Source organism: Sturnira hondurensis, unplaced genomic scaffold, assembly GCF_014824575.4.
Source record: "Sturnira hondurensis isolate 20B ecotype Veracruz unplaced genomic scaffold, ASM1482457v3 Scaffold0013190, whole genome shotgun sequence".
Classification (NCBI taxonomy): Eukaryota; Metazoa; Chordata; class Mammalia; order Chiroptera; family Phyllostomidae; genus Sturnira; species Sturnira hondurensis.
The window spans coordinates 160,460-185,761 of NW_028085821.1; the positions used below are offsets into that span (position 1 = coordinate 160,460).

At 38.0% G+C, this 25,302-nt stretch overlaps 1 protein-coding gene across 3 annotated transcripts; it reads left to right on the forward strand.

The window, feature by feature from the left end:
- Positions 1-175: 175 nt before the first annotated feature.
- On the forward strand, positions 176-24,601 carry IRAK4 (interleukin 1 receptor associated kinase 4). 3 transcript variants are annotated; one of them, XM_037061072.1, is made up of 12 exons: positions 176-228; positions 8,517-8,686; positions 11,645-11,790; positions 12,586-12,762; positions 13,399-13,559; positions 14,467-14,531; positions 17,026-17,140; positions 17,531-17,640; positions 19,429-19,612; positions 20,466-20,528; positions 21,429-21,587; positions 21,717-24,601. In XM_037061072.1, the coding sequence occupies exons 2-12, from the start codon at positions 8,526-8,528 to the stop codon at positions 21,750-21,752; spliced, it is 1,377 nt and encodes a 458-aa protein (XP_036916967.1). In that variant the 5' UTR covers positions 176-228; positions 8,517-8,525; the 3' UTR covers positions 21,753-24,601. The 3 variants fall into 3 exon arrangements, with proteins under 3 accessions (XP_036916967.1, XP_036916969.1, XP_036916968.1); XM_037061073.1 differs by lacking the exon at positions 176-228 and adding an exon at positions 788-861; XM_037061074.1 differs by lacking the exon at positions 21,717-24,601 and having other exon boundaries at positions 21,433-21,581.
- Positions 24,602-25,302: the final 701 nt, after the last annotated feature.

Sequence of the window (25,302 nt, forward strand, 5' to 3'; positions counted from 1 at the left end):
TTTTAAAGGGACAGACTCCAGCTTAAAGTAGCGCCTCACGCGAGAGCTGGAATTTCTCAGAGTGTGGAGCAACCTGCGGGCTCTAAAAGGAACCGGAGGGCTGGACGCTACGGGGCCCGGGGCGGAGCTTTAATGGTCGGGCCCGCCCCGCCCCTTCCCATTGCACAGGTTCCTTCACTGCTGGCTCAGCGGGGCGGGGTCTGGCCGACAGTTCCCGCTCTCCGGCAGGTAAGAGATTCAGACTGAGTGCACCTCTTTCCCGGTAGGCTGTGGGAGGTCCGCACCCCTGCCTCTGTCCCTCTGCCCAGGGGTTGTTGAGGGACCGTTTAGGAAGGACAATCGCTTCTTATGTTCCAAATGAGAAAAGTTAGAGAGGAAGTAGGTTGCGTGGGCAGAGCTTGCTCCAGAATGAACACTTGGGTGGGTCTCCGGTGGGTCCCTAGAGATCGAAAAGTGAGGCGGACCGGAGGAGGGACCTGGGGCGTAGAAGGGAGTGTCCCAGCCATTCTGTCGCAGAGCTGGACCTCGCTCCCAGCCCCTCNTCCACCACGCGCTCAGGGGAAGGCGCTCCCCTACACAACGCTCTGCGCATGCCGGAAGACCAAATATTTAGCCGCCGACAGAAGGGTTTTAAAGGGACAGACTCCAACTTAAAGTAGCGCCTCACGCGAGAGCTGGAATTTCTCAGAGTGTGGAGCAACCTGCGGGCTCTAAAAGGAACCGGAGGGCTGGACCGGACGGGGCCCGGGGCGGAGCTTTAATGGTTGGGCCCGCCCCGCCCCGCCCCTTCCCATTGCACAGGTTCCTTCACTGCTGGCTCAGCGGGGCGGGGTCTGGCCGACAGTTCCCGCTCTCCGGCAGGTAAGAGATTCAGACTGAGTGCACCTCTTTCCCGGTAGGCTGTGGGAGGTCCGCACCCCTGCCTCTGTCCCTCTGCCCAGGGGTTGTTGAGGGACCGTTTAGGAAGGACAATCGCTTCTTATGTTCCAAATGAGAAAAGTTAGAGAGGAAGTAGGTTGCGTGGGCAGAGCTTGCTCCAGAATGAACACTTGGGTGGGTCTCCGGTGGGTCCCTAGAGATCGAAAAGTGAGGCGGACCGGAAGAGGGACCTGGGGCGTAGAAGGGAGTGTCCCAGCCATTCTGTCGCAGAGCTGGACCTCGCTCCCAGCCCCTCAGCTCCCAGGCAGTGTGTTCTGATTACCCGTTTACGAAATCGCTTAGCCTGAGGACCAGGAAGTAAGGCCAGCAGCCGGCAGAGATACTCAGGACGTGGAAAGGCTTGCGTCTCCACAAGAGTCTAATTAGCTTGTTTCTCCGTCATCCAAGCTTCCAGGAAAGTAGAAAGTCGAGAGGGGTTGTAAGAAGCAGATACGTGCACTGTCAGATGGGGAAAGTGTACCCGACACCCTGAAAGCCACGCTTTGTAAAATGAGGGTGGCACCATCTGAGAAGCTTAGCTATCTTCTCAGACCTCTTATATCCGCCCTTTCAGTAGACCCTCACGACCATTCTGAAAATTGAGCTTAAATACAACTCTGCACATTTCTTTTTTAAATATGTGAAATAAGAATAACTTCTGCCATAAAATAATCATCACTACTTTTTTTGATCACCTGTTATTAACTAGATTAGGGCCTTCTCATTCGTTGATTTTAAATCTTATGCAACTCTTAGGTATTACCATCTCTGTTTTCCAGATAAAGAAACCAAGGTCCAATAAATTGAGGGTCTGCCCTAGTCACTGTTGGCTGGTGGAAAAGCTTTATTGAAACCTGGGCCCCTGCGACCTCAAAGTCCATCTTCTCTCCTCCCCCTACACTCTCTTCCTCCGATCAGAGCACAGCCTTAAAACTTTATTTATTCATTTGACAACAGTTTTTAATCCTATTTTGGCTACAGAACTTTGAGAATGTGGGAAGGCATTGGGTTCTGCAAGCTGACACTGGTTTTAGTGTATGTTTCAACTATTACTTTACTTGCATTCTTGTTTGAGTTGTTTGAAAATGCAAATGGTGTTTCTTTACAATGAGAATGAACGGGATGAGAAAATACTCGTGGAGGTATTCATTATTTGTAAGTAATATATCCCATTCCACCTCTATTAATCTTAAGTGCACTAAAGTAAAATCTTGAACACTTGGAAAGAGGTGATGCTTTCAAAATTTTTTTTCTGCACAAATAATTTATTTTCATTATTGGTGATGGCAGAAAAGCAAATGAAAATAAAAATCACCTTCCAAAGATAGCTGCAGGTGGGCTTGGGCCTGACTGGCCTTGGCACGAGGGGTGCCTGCTGCTGCCTAGGGTGCCCCGGTGGTTCTGTAGGGGTGGGCGGCACCCTGCCTCAGGGACTGGTGGGTCCGGATGTGGCTGGGCCTTGCGTGGATGGCCCTGCTCCCGAGGCCTGAGCTTTCTCTCCTCATCATCACCACTGTGCTCAGGTGCCAGGAACAGACACCGCTCACCTACTGGAGGGCCACCCTAGAGACCATCTGGATCAGAGTTCACAAAATGATACCTACTTGAACTCTGCCTTGGACCTCCTGGGAGGCAAAGGATGGGCTCTGCCAAAATAAGTGCAGTGACCGTGAAAGGGAGCCCCCACTGTCAAGCCCACTCTTCTAGGGCTGCTCAGGGAACAGAGGGCCTACAGTGTAAGAGCAAGGCAGACCTTGACGCTGTCCTTGGCCATGGAAGCACCTAGACTGTTAGAATCTTGCCATTCTTGTCATTGAGCCGCCTGGTTACAAGTCACATCTCCATTGTTAGAGTGTGAGACATAGCCTGAGTATGCACTCTCCACTGTTTTTTCATTGCTTCTGATGTTGTGTGTGTGTTTTGTTTTGTTTTGGTTTTTTTTGCTTGCTGTTGCAAAAAAATGGCTTAAGAGCTTGTTGATGATGTGCACGTCATAGGAATGGAGTGGAACACACTGATTTTAGCTCTGTATTTTAGTGCTTTAAGTAAGTTAGCTGAACATGCAAAACATACTGAAAATTTTAGGGTTATGATGCTTTAACTTTCTCAAGAATTGAATTTAGAAAAAAAGAAGAAGTGGACTTCTGGTCAAGACTGAGGTATAGGTAGACATGCTTCACCTCCCTGGGCTACCATAGAAAGAATTACAACTAGATCTCAAAACAGATAACACCCAGAACTGTCAGAAAATCCAGCTGTATGGAAGTCCGACAGCCAAGGAATTAAAAAAACCACATTCATCTAGACTGATAGGAGGGGTGGAGGAGTAGAGATGGGGGAAGGGGAGGAGACCCACTGTGCCTCCAAGAGGTGGCAGTGGAAGGTTGGTTCCACATTCACTATGGTGGATAGAAATTGGGAGGGATACCTTGGGAGCAGCTTTCCAGCCCCAGGCCAGACCATATACCCCAGGGTTCTAGCACCAGGAAGATAAACCCCCATTACTTCTGGCTGTTAAAACCAGTGGGGGTTGGGACTGCAAAGAAACTACTGGGGTTTCAGGAGACTCCATTTAAAGGGCCCACAGAATCTTAAAACCTACGTAAATCCACCCCTTATGGAATTTACCACCAGAGAAACAGTTGGACCAGCACCAGTCACATACAGGATGTGGGTGAAGTGACTGGAAATGGTGGACGAGTGCTGGGCAAACCTATAGAAGTCAGGCAGTGGCATTGTCCCTTCTCTGAGCCCTCCCCTCAACACAGCCACCAAGTGGTAAGCTGGATTACCCTGCCCTGGCTATCAATTAGGGCTCAACCCCACACTATTTACAAGTGTCTTTTCTAGAAGAGGCCACACTACTAAGACAGGGAGTCAAAGCAGCCCTACCTAATACACAGAAACAAACACTAGGAGGCTGCCAAATTGAGGAGACAAAGAAGTATGGCTCAAATGAAAGAACAGAACAAAACCCTAAAAAAAGAACTAAAGGAAATGGAGATAACCACCTATCAGATGCAGAGTTCAAAACACTGGTGCTCGGTATGCTCAAAGAACGCATTGATTACAGCAGCAACATAAAGGATGAAATGAAGGGACACTAAGTGAAATAAAGAAAAATCTACAGGGAGCCATCAGTGGAGGGAAGGAAGCTGGGATTCAAGTCAATGATTTGGAACAGAAGGAATAAATAAGCCTTCAACCAGAACAGCAAGAAGAAAAAAAGAATTTTTAAAAAATGAGGATAGTATAAGGAACCCCTGGGACATCTCCAAATGTACCAACATATATATCATAGGGATACCAGAAGGAGAAGAGGAAGAGCAAGAAATTGAAAACTTATTTGAAAAACTAATGAAAGAAAACGTCCGTAGTTTGGCCAAGGAAATAGACATATAACTCTAGGAAGCACAGAGAGTCCCAAACAAGTTGGACCCAAAGAATGCCACTCCAAAACATATTATAATTAAAATGCCAAAGATTAAAGACAAAGAGAATCTTAAAAGCAGCAAGAGAAAAGCAGAGTTATCTGCAAAGGAGTTTCCATAAGACCATCAGCTGAATCCTTAAAACAAACTTTGCAGGCCAGAAGGGACTGGCAAGAAGTATTCAAAGTGATGAAAACCAAGGACCTACAACCAAGATTACTCTATCCAGCAAAGCTATCATTTAGAATAGAGGGGCCCATAAAGTGCTTCCCAGACAAGGTAAAGCTAAAGGAGTTCATCATCACTAAGCCATTACTACATGAAATGCTAAAGTGGCTTATTTAAGCAAAAGAAGAAGATCAAAACTCTGAACATTAAGATGGCAACAAATTCACAACACTCAACAACTGAATCTAAAAAAAACAAACTAAGCGAACTACCACAACAGGAACAGAATCATAGATATGGTGATCATTTGGAGGGTTAGCAGCTGGGGCAGAGAAGGGAGAGGTTGTGGGGGAAGGTGCTGGTATTAAGAAGCATAATTGGTAGGTCCAAAATAGACAGAGGGACATTAAGAATAGTATGGGAAATAGAGAAGCTAAACAACTTATATACACGACCCATGGATGTGAACTAAGAGGGTGGATTGCTGGGGGCAGAGGGGAAAAAATTAGGACAACCAAAATAAAATAAAATATATTTTTAAAAAAAGATTGCCATAGTTAATATTCTAGTGCATGTTCTTCCAGATATGCATTAGGAGTGATATATGAATATAGATTTAAAGCAAATTTTTAAATTCTGAGATTTAGATCTGTCAGGCAGCTGTAAATGAGTGTGGAGGAGTTGTTAGAAAGCCTTCCTTTTTCTGGCATCGCCATGCCATCACCTCTGCTAGAAATCTGGGTGCTAGAGAGCTACCACATTTACCACTGTTTTTAAGATGAACAGTTTTTTTTCTGAATTTCCTATATTTTAGTTCTAGAGGCATACAAGATTTCTTAATTTCAAAAAATCAGTCTTTCATTTAACACAAATATTTTGAGTAGCTTACAGTTGAATTTGCTTGCATCTTTGCCCAGCAAAGCAAACTGTGTAGGAGAGAAGTCAGACACATAAGCAATAGCATATGAAAGTTGTTATGATAGAAGCATAACCGGGTGATACCTTGAAACCAATGAGATGAGTATTAAGGAAAGTCAATAGTGACTTTTGCATTGGGTTTGACAGAAATAGTAGGCATTTACCAAGTGGCTCTCAAAGTACTTGGGCAGTTCTTTTACTTAGCCTTAGATGACCTTACCTCTTGATACACGAGAAAATAACATTGTGTGGGAATTCTTTCTCTCAAATGTATGTTTCCAAATCTCTACTTCTCTCTTTCTTTATTCAGAAGAAGAGGTTTCCTTCTATTTAAGGCTGACCCATTAATTTATACTCTATTCAGGATGCCTTTTGTATCTTCAGCCACGCTTAGGTCTTAAAACAAAAGTTAAACCAGCAGTTGTAAGGGTGTGGTTGGGGTTCCTGAGTATCATTCAAGAGGTTCATAAGATCAAGGTCACATTCAGAGTAAAAGATTCAGAGTGTGGATTGTAATGAGACAAAGTTCATTATATGGTTTCAGATTCCAGTTATATCTAAATTTTAGGAAATCAGCTCTTGTCATGTTTTAGTAAAGTATCAAAGAAATAGCTGCTTATTTGTGAAAAAGACTATTAGAATACTTCCAACTCTGCATCTTTGTGAGGCTGGATTTTTTTCATATACGTGAACCAAAATAATATATTGCAGTGGATTAAACAGAGAAACAAATATGAGAATCCATCCATCTTCTGTTGGGGTAAACATTAAAGAGACTTGCAAAACTCTAAAAACAATGTCACTTTTCTATTTTGAGGCAAATTTTAAAAACATTTTATTGAATATGTACATTAACATGTAGTCTATTATTTTTTAACCTTCTCAGTGTCGATGTCTAATACAGTAAATATTTATAAATATAACCAACATAATAAGTTCTTGGAGTCCACAATAGTATTTAAGAGCGTAAAGGGTCTTAAAACCAAGTTGGAGAACTGCTGTTGGTCTCTCTCTCTCTCCTCTCTCTTATTTCTTATTCTTATTCCCTTCATAGTCAGATTTCTTGGCGAATGCATTTCCACCATTTACTCACTGCTCCACTACAGCTATTCTGCAAGTCACCCAGTGGTCTTCTGGTTCCAAATACTAACAGCAAAAGGCCTTTTTAGGTCCTTCATGTTACCCTGGCCCCCTTGTAGAAATCTGCTACTGTCCTAGTTGTTTATTTTTACCTCCATGACTTATCAGTATTTTTAAAACTTCTTTCTTTTCATTTCTTCACATTCTGTGTATTCAAATGGGCAATTTTATATTTGCTCGTTTCTTCAACCAATTATTCATATATAAATACATGAGAATGCTCATATAGTAAGCACTCTTTGTCTAAACCTCTCTCCTAAGCTCTAGTCCATATATCTAGCTAATGAAATATGATTAGGTTGAGAGCAGATAGACCTACTTAGATGTGGTGGTCAAAGGAGGCAACAAATTCACAAATATTAACAACTGAAACTAAAAAAACAAACTAAGCAAACTACCAGAACAAGAACGGAATCATAGATCAGGAGATTGTTTGGAGTTTTATGCTGAGAGCGGGAAGGGGGAAGTTGGTGGAAAAGGTGCAGGGATTACTAATATATAGAGGCCTAAGATACAAGCACAATTTTTGCTTCTTATCATGTATAGCTTCTGGATTTCATACTACATGAATATATTCTTTACTGCAAAAATTAATTGTGTTGCATTTTAAAAATATATAGGGGAGCAGGAGAATAACTGGTAGAAGAATACCTGGGTCTATTTGTCTTGATTAATTAGAAGGAAAAGTAACCATCTGCTGAGAGTGAGAGACAGAGAGATCAAATAAAACTACATGTAGAAAGGTGAAGTTGTGAAATAGTCTCTTAAGGACAATGAGTGAAGGCGGGGAGAAGGATGAATGGCACCGTTGAAGGCCCAATGGAAAAGGGGCTTCCATAAAAATTTATTCACACCAATCTACTCACTTGTTACCTAGTTCTCTACAACGGTATTCCGCAGCACTGGTGTACAAGCAAAATTGTGAGATTTATCCCTAGCTGCAACTTTCTAGGGTGCAGTGGCAGAAGAAATAAAGGTTCTGTCTAGAGAGCAGTCAAGTTGGTGAACCACAGGGTTTGACTTAGAAAATGAATTGTGGTTAGGCAGATCCAAAGGACTCAAAAAAAGTAGAGGAGTCAAGGAAGAGCATGTTATGTGAAAAGTTAGTGGATAGGCCATATCTTTTAATGCTACACAAATTATTTCAGTGTATATATATTTTTTACTTCTACCAAAGAGTGTTGCATAAATATTTAATAGAAATAAATAGTAACTGATAAACATTTTAAATTGAAATATAAATCTCTATTATTAATAGATCTTATTCCTGAATATGTTCACAGGAATTTTTCTGAAAAAGTAAACTTTTTGCTTCTTTGTGTAAATTTCACTCAGAAAATGTCAGTGTACGAAAAAAATATCCTTTAGGATTTTTTTTATTCCTGTTATGGGTGGAGAAAGAAAGCAAGCCCATGGGATAGACAAGTAAACCGCAACTCTATTTTTTTTTTTTAGGATATCAACTACAATTGTCTCTTAAACAACCGAAGAGTTTGGGGTACTGACACCCATGCAGGTGGAAAATCTACATATGATTTTTGACTTCCCCCAAATTTAACTACTAATAACCTACTGTTAATCAGAAGCCTTGCCAATAACAGAAACAGTTGGTTAACACATATTTTGTATGTTACATTTTTGTATTATATAGTGTATTCTTGTAACAAAAAGCTAGAAAAAAGAAAATGGTATTAAGAAAATTATAAGGGACAGAAAATAAATTTATAGTGTTTATTGAGAAAAATCTGCATATAAGTGGACCTGCACAGTTCAAACCTGTGTTGTTCAAGGGTCGACTGTGGTTGGCGTTGGACTGTTTCTTTCTTATGGTGTAATCAGTTGCCAGTATTCCCTATGTTGTAGCAAAGAGTGATATATAAGCTTATAGATGCTGTCACTAAAACTACTATAAAATTGTGATATGATTTTTTTATATTATAGGAATAGAAGATGAACAAACCCATCACACCATCAACATATGTGCGCTGCCTCAATGTTGGACTAATTAGGAAGCTGTCAGATTTTATTGATCCTCAAGAAGGATGGAAGAAGTTAGCGGTGGCTATTAAAAAACCGTCTGGTGATGATAGATATAATCAGTTTCACATAAGGTAACATAAAATTCTTCCTCTTTTTATTTATTTATTTTTTTTCTTCCTCTTTTTAAATTCTTACATCACAGTCTAGAATGATTGATGGGTAGAAATGCTGCCTAATACTGCATTCAGAGAACAAATCTGTCCAGGAGACATAATGGTAATAAGTACCACCCCCCACCTTTTTTTCCCAATGTTTGCAGCATTCAGCGAGGCCAGTGTTATGATCTTGCAAATAAGTTTTGGAGTTAGAGTCAAGATTCCCACTTTAATTTTAGTTCTTTGTTTGGCAAGTCAAAGAACACAAGTTCACTCTTCTTCACACTTGTCATTTCCATTTTGAAGTAACATAGGAATACTATAAGAATTGCCAGAAAAATTCTAGAGCCCAAACTTCTATGTGTGTGAGTCTCTAATTCACTTTAGCAGTGTATTTTGGTAATTCAATTCCACCTCATAGTTGTTTGTCAATGTATACATCTAGGAACGGAATTTTTAGTTCTTAGCCAGGATTTTTTGGTACTATCTTCAAATGATTTCTATGTTTTTAAGTATTTTTTAATTTTAATTTTTTATTTTAGAGAAGGAGAGAAACATCAGTGAAACATCAGCATGCAACCCAGGCATGTGCCCTGACTGGGAATCAAACCAGTGATCTTTCGGTTTGCAAGACAGTGCCAAACCAACTGAGCCACAGCAGCGGGGCTCATAATTTCTCTTCTTTCTCTCTATGCATCTCTGTTTGATTTAGTGTAAAGTATAAGTACAAATTTTATTTTTGTTGGTTTTTTACAGCTCATACCAAAGTCAAAATCTGTCTTTTGAAGCAAGAGGAAAAGAAATGTATTTGTAATTTGCAGCGTGAACCTGATAAGGAACCTGGAACCATAGCTTCCTTCAAGGAAATGCTTCCTCACATGAGGGTTGAATGTCTTAAATTGCTTCGGAGGAGCTTAAGTTTAAAGCTTGAAAGCCTATTTTTAAAGATAGTTTATTGATATTATTATTAAAAACTTTTAGAAAGTCGAGGCAGTGGTAGTAGGGAGAAAAAAAACTCTTCTGAGCATAATAATTGCAGCAAATAATTATTGAAAGAATGATAGAGCCCTGACCAGTGTGGCTCAGTTGGCTGGGGGTCATCCCACAAAGTGGAGGGTCACCAGTTTAATTCCCAGTCAGGGTACGTGCCTGCATTGTGGGTTTGGTCTCCAGTCTGGAGGTGTACAAGAAGCAACTGATCAAGGATTCCCTTTACATTACATAATACATGATATTTTTTTCCTTCTCTTTCTCCATCCCCGCCCCATCTCAAAAAAGTAAATAAATAAATAAATAAATAAATAAATAAATAAAAATTTTAAAAAAGAAGGATGGTAGAATTAGAAAGTTACCAATTTACAACCACCAATGAGTAACTGATTCATGCAAGACTCATCAGTTAGTGTTTAAAAATCACTAAGTGGAAGGTTATTGTTGAAAAACATTGCACAAGATGTGAAAGTATTATCCACAGGGCACTTATGAATTATGAAAGGGGAATAGAGAACTTCATAAAAAGATAAAGTATCTCAAGCACATCTTCTTAACAAAGCAATCAAACTTTGTGTCACCAATGATGGTACAGACTGCCAGTGTGTGCCTCCAGATGTGATGCACACACACATGGACATGGAGAGTGAGAGCACGAGCACAAACATGGCCACGTGTTATCAATTGCTCAGTTGGTGAATCTACATGCAGATTAAATGGTTGTTCGTGGTATTATTTTTTCAACTTCTCTGTAGGTTTGAAATTTTTCAAAATGGCCCTGGCTGGTGTGGCTCAGTGGATTGAGTGCTGACCTACAAACCAAAGGGTTGCCAGTTCGATTCTCAGTCAGACCACATGCCTGGGTTGCAGGCCAGGTTCCCCACTAAGGGTGTGTAAGAGGCAACCACACATTAAGACTTCCCTCTCTCTAAAAATAAGTAAAATCTTTTTTAAAAAAACAAAATTAAGAGAAAGAAGAAAAACTTGTTTTTAAATATCCTTCAAAATTAATTTTTATTTATTTTATTTTGGAGGGGGATGTTTATGAGTTTATTTGAGCCAAATTGATGACAGCTGCTGGGAAGCAACATCTCAAATGTTATTCTAAAACTAGTTTTTAAAGAAGTAAATATGAAAAAACTAATGTGTTTTTTTTAATTTAGTTGAAACATAGTTAAGATCAAAGGAAAAATTATCCAAGTTTATGTATATTCTATATTTTAAGCACACAGGTTTGTTAAAAATTATATGGCTAGCAGAGTTAATGTCACAGAGGGAAGTAATATGGCTTAGTAGGTTGAGAACACACTCTAATGCTGAGTGAAATCTGATTTTGGATCTCAATTTAGATATAGTTTATTGGTGGTGTGGCTATTAGGTTGGTTGCCTTACCTCTCCATGCCTTGATTTCTCATTATTAAATTACTATGTTATTAATAGCACCTTTAAGGATAAAATGGTTCATATGTGCATGTCCTGTAGCCCACTGAGCAGACACTAAGTACTCAGTGTGTGCTAACATATTATCATCACGTTCTGCATCTTTTTCCTTCTACCTGTCTTTCCTAATGTCTGTAGCTCTTACTGGTTTTTGGTTTTTTTTTTAGATTTTATTTATTTATTTTTAGAGAGAGGAGGTCAGGGTAAAGAGAAGAAGAGAAACATCAATGTGTGCTTGCCTCTTGCCCTCTCCCTATTGGAGGCCTGGCCCGAAACCCAGGCATGTGCCCTGACTGGGAATCGAACCCATGGCCCTTAGGTTCCCAGGCTGGCACTCAATCCACTGAGCCACACCAGCCAGGGTTTTTTGCTGGTTTTCCTATTGCCTCTTTTCTTTAATATTATAGGAGCTGCTGTGGGAGAAAAGGATGGGGGAATGATTCCTATTTTCATGTTAACTCTATTTACATAGTACTTTTGTTTCTTTGTTTACTTGCTTTTAAGGAGATTTGAAGCATTACTTCAAACTGGAAAAAGTCCCACTGGTGAACTGCTGTTTGACTGGGGTACCACAAATTGCACAGTTGGTGATCTCGTGGACCTTTTGATCCAAAATGAGTTTTTTGCCCCTGCGAGTCTTTTGCTACCAGGTAAACTCGGTGTGACTAGGGCATCAGCAGTGAGGGTGGAAAGATTAGTAGCAGAAATAGGAATATTTCTTCTTACTCATACTCTTTTCCCATAGCAAATGAACCTGACCTTTGAGATTCCTTTTGTTCTTTCAACTCTCCCCAGCTCTTAACAGGCACCCCAGACATAGGGCCCCACAGACTTGCTTGCTGCTAAGGAGATGGAGGCTTCATGATTGAGTCTGATCCCTCCGTTAAAGTGGGTAGTTTTGTGCCAATAAGAAGTTTAAAGCAATGGAAATGTGTGTTGTTGTGGGGATTTTTTGAACTCTTGCTTTTTTTCACTGCCAACTTCCACCCCAGTGGGACTCTGCAGTTATAATTTCCCTATACTGTATGCGGGTGGGTTAGTTTCTTAGAACCTTCCTCATAACCTTACTTTTTCCCTTTGATGTCATTTCCACCAGTGGTCCTCACCCTTCGGTGCACATAAGAATCATCTGGGATTTCTGTAAACAGGTAGCTTCCTGGGCTCTGTTACAGACATCATTATCATAATTCTGGGGTTCAAGGTCTGTGTTTGTAAACAAGTGCTCCAGTGCTTCTGACGCAGGTGGCTCGTAGACCACTTTTTGAAAACACTGCCCTACCCATCTTTAACAAAACAGAATTCTTACTAGGTCGTTCCTTGTGTGTGCTGTGAGAATATGGGGCTAACATGGAAACTGGAATGATGTTAGGTGAACCAAGTTCCTAGCTTAACCTTTTCACAAACACTTTTTCTATGGTTGGACAATTTGTATCTTCATTTGGCAGATGCTGTTCCTAAAACTGCTAATACGCTACCTTGTAAAGAAGCTGTAACAGTTGAGCAGAATCAGGGGCCTCTCTATGGCCAGGCCAGGCCATCTGTGATACCTGTGCGGAATCCTGAACAAGATTATATGCTACCTGACTCCTCAAGTCCAGAAAGTTTAGAAGTTAGTGATACGCGTAAGTAACACTTGCAGTGCATTCCACTGGAGTAGTGATTTTCCACCAGTGTGCTGCAAGAATTTATAAAACATGCCATACCTGACTACAAGTCTGGGGCACTGACCTCTTTTCCCTTAGACTATCAAATTAAAAAATGACAACAGCCAACACAACAATGGCTGTCCAGTGTAAATAAATCACAATTATCTCTACTGTTGGTCAGATGGGGAGAAAATATTTTTTGGTGGGTGCAGAATTTTAATAATTAGATGAGATGAAAAAGGTTAAGAATCGCTGTGCTGGTGGTGTGTCATTAAGGCCATTACTGCTAAAAACAAATTTCTCCTTTTTGTACACACGGGCAAAAGCTCCTATGTTTTTTCCACACTGACTTATTAGACACCATTTTCTTTGTATATGAGTGTGTTATCAGTGAGAAAAGCAATAAGCAAACATTTACATAACTTGAAAGAATTATTTTATAAAGGAAATAAGTGACTAAAATTTTTATTTAACAATGGTTTTGCTCTCTCCTATTGTACCTAATCCAAAGTAATATTTAAATATAAAATATTTAAGTTGAGAAAATACTGTTATCAAAACCAATTTCATTTTTATTGAAGCAGTTTTTTCCTTGCTTCATTGACATTCCAGGTTTTCACAGTTTTTCATTTTATGAATTGAAGGATGTCACCAATAACTTTGATGAACGCCCCATTTCTGTGGGTGGTAACAAAATGGGAGAGGGTGGATTTGGAGTTGTGTATAAAGGCTGCGTGAACAACCGGACCGTGGCCGTGAAGAGGCTTGCGGCGGTAAGTCACACTTTCGGGAATAAAAGGTTTTAAAGAACGAATTACTTCCTGGTGTGCCGTGTAGCAAGTTTAAAGTAATCTTTAGGAAGTACGTTATTTCAGCACCTATTTCCTTTAAATAAGCATCATTCTAAGCTGCTAGTTTCTAACATTTAAAAATCTCTTGAAAGCGATGGTTCTAACCCTACAAAAATGTAGTTATGCATACACACGTACAATGAGACATACAGTTTTGGGAGATTCACAGATAAAGCTGAGAACCCTCCCTGTACACTGTGCTTCATGTGTAATCAAAATTAAAATAAGACACTAAAAATTTGTATAAAAATAACTAGCATATTACTTTCTCATTTTAAAAAAGCTTATTTTTCTTAATAAACATTAAGAAAAAATGGAAAAAAATCTTGTCTATATCTTTTGTTCCCATTCCTAACAGGGTATTCACCTTTTACTTCTTGATTTGTTATATTCTACATTTGTTGTTACATTCTAATAATATCAGGATAATACATATTTATATGATAGTCACCCTCTTATACATACTAAAATATTTTTACAGGTTATATTTTCTTTTTGCCTTGAAGTTAGCATGTTTTCTGCTACACAGAATTATTTTTCAAAATGTTTATGCAGTGAGTCATATTATTTTTTTTGTTTCCACAATAACTCAGTGGATTGTATATGGTCGTACGGTTTTAAGATTTTTTTTTTCTTCTGCTAACCAGCCATGAGACCTTGAGGAAGTCACTAGTATTTCTAGTTCTCAGTTGTTTCTTAAAATGGTAAGAATAATGCCTTACTATTTTAAGGAAAGCAGCATCAGCCAATAGATCTCTTGAGCCACATCTGTCATTGTAGTTTTAGGGTTATTGTATTGTGTCATATTGCATATATTTTATTTTTTCAGGTGGTTGACATTAGTACAGAAGAACTGAGGCAACAGTTTGATCAAGAAATAAAAGTAATGGCAACGTAAGTTAATTTGGCTGTGGGGTGCAGTGGGAAAGAGCACAGCAAGGAGTGAGGGCCCTGGTTTCCTTCCCAGAGTGTGCTGGGAACTAGGGGTGGCCTCAGATAAAAGCAAATGAAATAAAGGGTTTGGGTTAGAGGAACTGAAAGAACATCCACTACAGTCTATGACTACATGTACACATATGCCTGTAGATTAAACAGCAGTCATTACTTTAATCATAGCAAAGTTACATGGAATTTCAACTATCTTCTATTATCATGTTTTCTATTCCCAGAATGTATGAGAGATAAATTGTAGAGATACAAAATAAAATGTATGGAATAATAGGTCCTGAGATACATATAAGTTAACACCCATAAACCAGGAAAGTCTTATGTGCAAGAATGCATGGAAGGCATTGACCCGGTGTGCTTGAAAATAGTTGGACATCATCAGGAACAGTAACAGAAGCAAATGAGGAAACTCATTGTAACAATTATCATAATTGATACCTGAGTGTTTACAATATACCAGACACTGTGCAGTATATGTAATATGCATTTTCTCATTTAATCCTCACAATAATTGCTATCACCTCCCCCACCCCACCCAACATTTTTTTCCCACTGAGATTTAGAAAGATTAAGTTACTGTCCCAAAGTCACATAGCCAATAAATATTAGGGCTGGGTTTCAAATCCAGATCCGTCTCATTCCAGAGCTTGAGCTTTATGTATGAATTCTCATTAGACCCATTGCTATAAATCAGTAATTCTAGTTGCTTAACCTCAAGAAAGAAATAATAGACTGGAATTAATTCATTCACAGTAGAAATAATGCATACTGATAAGAAAACATAAAACTTGCACAATTTGTTCTCCTTACCTCTATTCCCACTCTCCAATCCTAAACATATATTTTTCAAATAATAAAAATTATCTCTTAACTTTATGACTGAGAGATAATCACTGCTGATAGTTGATATACTTTCTTGATGATGTGTGCATAGCATTTCCTCATGTCATTAAAAATAATTTTAAATTATTGTATACAATTATAGCACAGATGAGGATTGTATTTTATTTATTTCCCTTTGAGGTTTGTTTCTGATTTTCAATATTACAAATTAAAGCTTCTTTAAATTTTTTGGTGTTTGATATTATACATGAATCTCTAAATGCAACTCTGCTAATTTCATCAGGGTAGAGTCCTAGAAGAATTACTGCTTCAGAATGCATGACCTTTTTAAAGACTTGCCAAGTATATGTCCAGATGGCTTTATAGATAAGCTATGATAGTTAATACTCCTACCAACAATGTATTACAGTGTCAAACTTCACTGCTATCTCCTCACCATTGAATATTATTACTATTTTTAAATAAGTACCAGTCTGGGGAACTTATTAGTAGAATGACCTTAGCTGTGTTTCTTAACTCTCTATCCCGTAGTTTTCTCTTCTGTAAAATAAAATAATAGTTCTTACTTCATTATGTTATTGTGAGGAATAAATAAGTGAAGCAGGTAAATAACTATAGTGCTTTATGTATAGTAGAAACTCGCCGAATGTTATCTACTCATGTCTAAAATGTGCCAGTTTGCTGGAACATGGAGCACTTGTCATTTTAATTTTCACTTCACAAAATATTTGTGAGGGTAGACTGATTTCACATCAAATCAAGTCAGAATCTGATTTGAAATAATGAAATGCCAGAATTATAGATCATTTTGAATGAAAAAATGAGTAAGCACTTGGATGGAATACTTATTATGTTCTAGGTCATTTCTAGGCTGTCATATATTTGCTCATTTGATTCTCGCAGCACCCATGCTACACAGTAAGTATTATCCCCATTTAGCAGGTAAATTTGCTGAGGCTCGGGGAGTTGTTCATTTGCTGTAGTGCACGTATCCAGGAGGTGGCAGACAGGGACTTTGAACTCAGGGTTTTGAACACTTGGCCCAGTTTTCTTTCTACTGTATCGCAGATGTCTGGTTAGACTTTAGCTCTCTTTAGTTTTTCACTCTTAAATATATATAGAAACTCAGGTTATAAATAATCAGGTAGGATTAAATATTGGAAATGTGTAAATTAGATATGATTAAAGATCAGATGTCTGTAAATCAGTGTTTTTGATGTATTAGAGTGTACTTGAAAGGGTTGTCATACAAGTTTCAACAGACTTCTTGAAATGTTGTTTGTGCTATAACTGAAAATTGTGCTAAACAAAGGTAAACATCAGCCTAGTCCTTAAACTATCACAAGTTCCAGGGGTTTGAATTACTGAGCTTTTACTCAGTAATAAAGTAGAAGAGGATTTGCATCTAAGTTGATCAAAATCGATTAAGAGAACTGTTTGCAGAAAATTATTAAGTTATTATAATAAACACATATCCTATTAAAATGATGTTATTTTCTTGCTCTTTCTTCTGTTAAAGCTCTAAACTGAATAACTCAACCTACAGCTAAATACATGTATATATCATAATAATTTTGAGTGGAAAATTTTGTCCCAGGTGCCAACATGAAAATTTAGTAGAACTACTCGGTTTCTCAAGTGATGGAGACGACCTCTGCTTAGTGTACGTGTACATGCCTAATGGTTCATTGCTAGACAGGCTGTCTTGTTTGGTAAGATGTTTGTTAATCAGATTTTTGGCTTTCTGTTTCTTTGTTGGATACTAATACTTCCTTTGTAACAGGATCACTTAAACTGCATTAATCTTAATATGTTTCCTCTGTATGAAAATTATACAGTTGATATATTTAAAAATGGGGTTGCCATTCTATTAGGTGATCACGTAAAATGTAAATTATTCCTCAAAGCTACGCTTCGAAGATGCTCTTACATACTTTTATTGTCAAAGAGAAGTGCTAACCCCCATTTAAAAGGTGCTCAGAAAAATTCTCTAAGAAAATTTTTGTGTTTCTATAGATGTTTTTTCTATAGATATTTTGTGTGTTTTCTATAGGTATTTTTCTCCTCCGATTTTCTAACTGGTTTGTTTCTTACTCCGTAAGAATGACACTCCACCACTCTCCTGGCACATGAGGTGCAGGATTGCTCAAGGTGCAGCTGACGGTATCAGTTTTTTGCATGAGAACCATCAAATTCATAGAGATATTAAAAGGTAAATGCTACATTTGGAAAACCATCTTTAAAGAATAAATTTGCTCTCCCCCTTTCTAGTCACTGTGCCCATGCATGTGTTAATCTGGAGCCCTCCAAGATTGTAGATGTCCTTTTTCTCCCCATTGCTCTGCCTTTGTTTGCACCCTCTTTTTCTGTCATCAATTTTATTACAAACCCTCCTGCTCAGCCTTTAACCTGTCTGTACCAGTACTCACCTATTCACTACTGCATTGCCAGGTTATGGCCCTAAAAATCAAGCATGGATACCAGTTTCTTCAAATTGGTCATATGCTTTTATGTTTTAATAACTATTACATGTTGCCTGAAATGCCTTTCTCTCTCATATAACCATCAACCTATAATAATCACTCAAGACTAAATACGCTTTTCCTTGGAATTGTCGAGTTCTTTCAGTCATGCAGTTGTTCTCTCTACATTTTTGTACCTAGTATCACCTTGATGGAATACTTACTGGATTTTTTAAAATTGTGCATGCACTTTTGTGATGTACAAGATTTGAAGCTTTCTCCATGCCCAGCACTGAACTTAAATACTGTAATACAAAGGGAGTCTTCAATAAGTTTGTGGAATGAAAGTATATGGGCAAATGCATATAATGAAGGAAGATTTTTTAGCTATATTGCTTCCTCTTCAAAAGATTTCAGATAGCGCAAAAAAATCAAGAACTGAATAATTGAGATAGTTGGTTTGGAAATTTGTTTTTAAGTGATCTTAGAAATGCTAGGAAAGGAATTAAGAATGGTACTTTAGGAGACTGTAAGGGAAATGATCCTGTAATAAATTATTTGTGAAATAATGAAAATATCTCTCGCTAGTGTGAACAATATTATTTCATTTGTATTCTACAATTTCTTCTCAAGAAACAAAAAAACCTAGTCATTTCTCTTGAGATTAATCTGAAATCTAGATTTACTTACACACTTTTCAGGCTTTTAGGACATACATTGGGGAGGCCAAAAGGTTAATTTGGTTTTTTCCATAAGATGGCTGTAGTAGTGCTTAGTTGTCTTTAACTTCATTTGAAACAATTTTGTCATGTTGTATTATGACAGCTGTCATATCAGCATGCAATAAAAAAATCAAAATGGGTGAATTTTTGTGTAGCCATTCTAATATTGAAGATGGAAGAAAATACACAACATTTTTGGCATACTATGCTTTATTATTTCAAGAAAGGTAAAAAGGCACCTGAAATGCAAAAAAGATTTGCGCAGTGTATGGAGAAGGTGCCCTGCATCCCTTGTGACTGACCGAATATGTCCCAAGTGGTTTGTGAAGTTTCATGCTGGAGATTTCTCTCTGGATGATGACACTTCACAGTCAGGTCGGCCAGCTGAAGTTGACAGTGATCAAATGGAGACATTCACTGAGAACCATCAACACTATATCACACAGGAGATAGCCGACATACTCAAAATATCCAAATCAATGAAGTTATTGGTGAAAATGAAAAATAAGTCTTTTATTTTACAGAAAAAACTAAACAGACTTTTTGGCCAACCCAATATTATAACATGGAATTCATTCTCTCTCTCTCTCTCTCTCTCTCTCTCTATATATATATATATATAGATAGATAGATAGATAGATAGATAGATATAGATGTATATGAGAGATGTATATAGAGATGTATAGATATATATATATGTATATCTCTCTCTATATATATACATACACACACACATTCATACACCTATTTAAGGAACAATTTGACTTGTCTGAAGAGAAAAACATTTCTTCTTCTCTAAACTTTACATTTTTTCAGTGCAAATATCTTACTAGACGAAGACTTTACTGCCAAAATATCCGACTTTGGGCTTGCACGGGCTTCTGAGAAGTTTTCACAGACAGTCATGACTAGCAGAATTGTGGGAACAACAGCATATATGGCACCTGAAGCTCTGCGAGGAGAAATCACACCCAAATCTGACATCTACAGCTTTGGTGTTGTACGTTTCATATCTATAATCGGTAACAATAATCACTCTTGTAATACTGGTGATTATGAAATTGAAGTAGAAAATTTTGAACTCATCTGTCTTGCTTAACTCTGTAACTAGTTCACTTTAACCTTTAGTTAAATGAGAGCATTATAAAAACTTCTCCAACTTTGTAAAGCTTTTATATTGATTTCGGAACTTATTGCAAATGATTTTTTGGCCACACTATTCTCAGGAGTCAGTATGAAACATAAATTAAATCAGTGCATACAATAAGCCATGTCATACACTATGTACTTAATGCCATATTTAAAAAATATATTTTTGAAAGGAAATATGCTTTTGCACTCTCTGATGTATCAGTCTCTTCCTGATAACTTTTAAGATGGAATAAGGAGTGAGTGTGGGTGGTTGGAGAAATTAGTGCTTCTTCATCTTGTTTTTTCTTGTGTTTTATATAAGGAAAGTTAACTTCCTAACATTGTGAATGTAAGCCTCAGGGTTGTCGGATATTCCTAAAGTTTAGAAAATAACACTCTCCCAAGAGCCAGAGAAAAATTATTCTTATGAAGAATTCCCTGCAAAACAGGAAAAGGAATGTCCAGAACACATGTTGAGTAGAACTGATTGTTGAGTAATTGCCAACAGGAAAGAACTGTTGGTGGGGGTGTCCCCGAAAGAACAGCGGTGAGAAAGACCACAGCTCATGTTCTTTCTGCTTTAATTAATGCCTAAAAGACACAATGCAGTGTGTGGAAATGATTAATCAGATTTCATAATCAATTCATATGCCTGCTAGTTTCTGCCTGCTATGTTGTCTTGAGTGTTACATTTATGGATTTGTTGTTTTTTGTCTTCATAGGTTTTACTAGAAATAATAACTGGACTTCCAGCTGTGGATGAACACCGGGAACCTCAACTGTTGGTAATTGAAAGATTCATTTTTGCCAGCCCGTTCCTCTTTGTATTTATAATCTAAATCTATATGGGTAAATTTGGCAATCAGAACTGTCATTTTCTGTTGCCAATTAGATAGTAGTATATGGAAAGATCATCAGATATTTCCAATCTCAGCTCTTCCACAAAGTATTTGTGAAGCTTGGAAAAGTCATTTCTATCTTTTGTATTCTAATTTTTGTGTGTGTGTGTAAATCAGAATAGAACTATATGATTTCTGAGGTCATCTCCATATTTTTATGTTACATTCAGAGTGATTACTAACTGCCTCTTCAGTTCAGATAGAAAAAACCAGCATGGCTTCCTTTCAATTTGTATCAGAATGGAATTCCTAGCAGAATTCTTTATCCATTTCTATTATGGAATATTTTACTTATAAAAATATTTCTTACTTATAGAAAACATCACCTATGTGTTATATTGAATGCTAAAGCTATTGGAAAATTATTCCAAGCCCCATTTTTTCTATTTAGTAAACTTTAAGAACTTAGAGGATCTTTTTGTAAAATTGAAGGATTACAGAAATATCTGCTATCATATATAAGGTTTTCTTAAAATTGATTAAGTAACTTAGATGAGTTTATTCGAATTTATGTGTTCTAATGGGGCAAACCATTGTGACAGACAATATGTGTCTGAATTAATAATAAAAAATATATCCTCAGGTGAGGATTAAAAAAAATTAGAAGGCAAATGAAAAGTGCCTAGGAGATATGTATTTATGTGTGTATCTGTATGTCTTCAATTCTTAATAAGGTTATAAAAGTAGACAGTAAAATAAGAGTACATGTTATTAAGTAGATTAAATTAAAATTTGTGTTCTTTTTCACTTGCATTGAAACTAGAAGTTTTAACACTTGTTTTGAAGCTAGATATTAAAGAAGAAATCGAAGATGAAGAAAAGACAATTGAAGATTATATTGATAAGAAGATGAATGACATTGATTTCACTTCCATTGAAACTGTGTACTCTGTTGCTAGTCAGTGTCTGCATGAAAAGAAAAACAAGAGGCCAGACATTAAGAAGGTATTAGTTTTTCACACTTACGGAAAAAGTGCAGGAGGTGGGGTTTGTCATTTTTTTCCTAAGTGTACATTTCAAACCAACTATTTAATGTGGTTCTTTTTTTTTTTTTTGTCTCCTTCTTCATGAAAGGTTCAACAGCTGCTGCAAGAAATCACAGCTTCTTGATTGAAACTTTATAGTAGACACTTAGCTTTTTATATAAAGTTGTCAAAACCATTTTTTAAACTAAATTTGTTGGTAAGCACTCTTCTTTACCTTTAATAAGGCAGCGTGGTGCAGTGTGGTACTGTGGTTCTCAAAGCTCACGTGGAACCCCCAACACAGAACAAACGAAGCAGAGCTGCCATTTCAATGCTTATTGGCCCTGCCTTCTTAGAGTCGCCCTCAGTTCTTGCAGTGATCCCTGAGACCTCTTGGAGCCTCATCACACACACTTTGAAAACGACAGGTTTAGCAAAACGGAGGACTGAACGACTGAAGGAAAAGACCGAGCTGAAGCCCAGCTCCACTACTAATTTTCTGAAAAGCTGTGGACAGTCTCTTAGCTGCTCTGAGCCTTGGTTTTTCCACCTGTAACCCAGACTAATACTTACTGTGCCCCTCTGGCAGGTAGTCATGAAAATCAAAGGATGCAACCTGTGTGCAAGTACTTTGTACTTTATAAAGCGATAAAATTTAAGGCTTATATAGATGATTATAAAATTTTATTACACTCATTTGTTTCTAGAGTCATGTTCACAGTGTACTATTTTAAGCAATCATTCACCACAAGCCAAGTAACCCCACATGAGACTGCCATGATATGGCCATAATTAATTAGATTATGCACTGTGGCAAAGTCGATGGAATTTTGCAGATGCAGTTAGGGTTCCTAATCAGCTGACTTTGAGTATCAGCAGGGAGACTGTGCTGGGTGGGCCAGATTTAATAAAGTGAGCTCTTTATAAAACATCTGAGACATCCTTCTGTGGGCCTTAAAGAAGGGACCTACCTACCACGTTTTAAGAAGGCCTCATTGGCTATGACCTAAGGGTGGCCTCCAGGAGATGAGAGCTACTTTCTGGCTGTCAGCCAGCAACCCAAACTGAGACCTGGGATGTGTAACCACAAGACACTGAATTCTTCCAACAGCCTAAATTAGCTTAGAAAGGTACTCCAGACCTCAGATGATACCGTAGCTCCAACTGACACCCGAATTTTGGCCGTGTGAGACCCTCAGTAGTGAATCTAGCTGAGCTGTGCCTGGACTTCTGACATACAGGACTGTGACATAAAAATGAGTTGCTATAAGTCACTGAGTTTGTGGTGTTATCGTGCAGCTATAGGAAATGAATACAGGTATTCCCTCAATGATTCTCCCATGGTGATAGCCCGTCATGTTCTGCCCACACTCAAGGGACTGATGGGGATTAAACAGTGTGTACACCAGGGGGTTGAAGTATATGGATTTGCACTGTATTTCTCAAGTTTCCTCACTCCCCACTTCCGTTTTCTATTACAGAGAGTGAGACCTTTGGATAGTAGTGAAGAATTGATTTTTTAAGTGACTTTTAACTATTTCTCCTAAGTTTAAGAGTCTTTATTGGATTTTTTATTATTTGAAAATTATTTTTCAGCTTTGGGTGAGCAGAAGGAATTTACTGAAACATGAAAACTGGCTGACAGAAAAGCTAATATATAATAGAAGGAATGCCAAGTGTCTGCAGTTATTCATTCATTCACTGAGCTTTATATTTTAATTCTTTCATTAACACATTCAGAACAAGAGTTTGTACAGTGGGCTACAGAAGATGCTCAGTCTCTATATTGCATTGTTTAGACCTTCCTGAGTGCTTCCCTGAGAAACAAAAATTGCATGTCTTTCTAATCACTTTTGTAAATTAAGTATTTAAACAGGAAGAAACATTTGCTAGTTGAAAAGGGAAAAGGAAAATAAGTAAAATGAATTAGTCGGATTAATCTCAAAGGGAACCCACATAATTTGAGGCACAGTATGATCTGTAACACAACATAGTTATGTTATTTTAAAATATAAGTAACTATTTCCTGAAATAAAAGCACTTATTTAAAATGGCATATATATAGCTCTGATTATGGAATGTTCAAACAATATTCAAATTTTTAAAATGAGTAAACCATTTCATTGATGTTGAAAGTTTTACAGTATTATTTGGTAGGTGTTTTCATCCCATCAAGTGGAACTGAGAGATTTATCCAAATTAGGCAGAGCTTCCCTCTCCCAGTAAGACTGTGCTTTAACTCTTTGGAGGGTGATAATGCAGCGCATCCACGATTCCGAAGTGTTGACCACACTGTTCCATCTTGCTGCCTGACTCTGCCTGTGGCCTCGTGGACCGCTCCACTTGTGTGACACACGCACCTGTGGGAACGAACAGCAGAGGGTGTCCTCAGCTCGCATGTGAACAGGACTTGCCCTGAAGTTCTGAGGAGAATCGTGTCCAGGCTGCGTGCACCGCTTCTCTCAGGAGGGAATGAAAAGCCTGAGGTGGCATCTAGTTGAAGCTTTTTCTTAACTTCTTTGGGAATGTGCTTCCTCCTAATTCTTTATACAAACAAAAATTTAAACGGATATTTGAAAAAGCCTTGACGGGTTTTGCAAGCTTTGATATAAGCCAGCAGCTGACTGGGGGGTCACGGCTGGACGGTTGGGAAGCACCCACCAACCCCTTACCAGGAAGGGCCATCTGTTTTTATTGCTGGGTTCGACCCGTTGGTTTGCTAGTTGGCTAACTCAAACTTTTAAATTCTATTTTCTCTCAATATGTTCTATGAGGAATAATTAATCAATGTTTTGTTTTACTTTTCTAGTATATAATTAAGAGAAACAAGATATTCTAAAGCGTTTATTGCTCTGCCCACTTTTTGGTTCTGTAGCCACACAAAATGGTCATAGATTTCAGCTATTCAGAGTCCTGTTATTCACTTTCAAAATAAGCATATGTCTTTTACTTTACAACTTCATTGTATCATACTTGATAAATAAAAATTGGATTGGATTGTCCAAAAAGTTTTTTTCCAAGGCTCAACTATAGCTTAGTTGTTGTCTTTAACGTCGTTTGAAACAATTTTGTTAACATTGTATTGTGTAGCCGTCACATGTGCATTTAAAAAAACTTATCAAAATGGGTGAATTTTTGTGTAGCCATTTTAATATTGAAGACGGGAGAAAATACCCAACATTTTCAGCATAGTCTGCTTTCAAGAAAGGTAAAAAGAAAAGGTAAAAATGCAACTAAAACACAAAATAGGTTTGTGCAGTGTGTGGAGAAGGTGCTGTGACTGACTGAACGTGTCAAAAGTGGTTTGTGAAGTCCTGTGCTGGAGATTTCTTGCTGGACAATGCTCCACGGTTGGGTAGACCAGTTGAAGTTGGTAGCAATCAAATCTAGACATTAATTGAGAACAATCAATGTTATATCACATGGGAGATAGCCAACATACTCAAAATATTCAAGTCAATAGTTACTGGTGAAAATGAAAAAAGTGGCTTTTATTTTAGGGAAAAATTCGTGGACTTCTTGGTCAACCCAATATGTACTTACGGTGGTCAACAACCTGATGGCTTGTTATGTGGATACACTGAACTGGTTACCATAATCAAGCTAATTAAAAAATCCAACACCTCAGAGTCACTTTTTTTTCTTTTTGGTGAGAACACAATATCTATTCGCTTAGCAAATTTCAAGTATACAAT

What these genes read in the sequence shown, in the direction of transcription:
- IRAK4 (XM_037061072.1), top strand. Translation starts at nt 8,526, where the DNA reads ATGAACAAACCCATCACACCATCAACATATGTGCGCTGCCTCAATGTT. An exon ending in CCGTGAAGAGGCTTGCGGCG is followed by an intron (nt 13,560 to 14,466) that starts GTAAGTCACACT and finishes TTATTTTTTCAG; the next exon opens with GTGGTTGACATTAGTACAGA. An exon ending in AGAGGCCAGACATTAAGAAG is followed by an intron (nt 21,588 to 21,716) that starts GTATTAGTTTTT and finishes TCTTCATGAAAG; the next exon opens with GTTCAACAGCTGCTGCAAGA.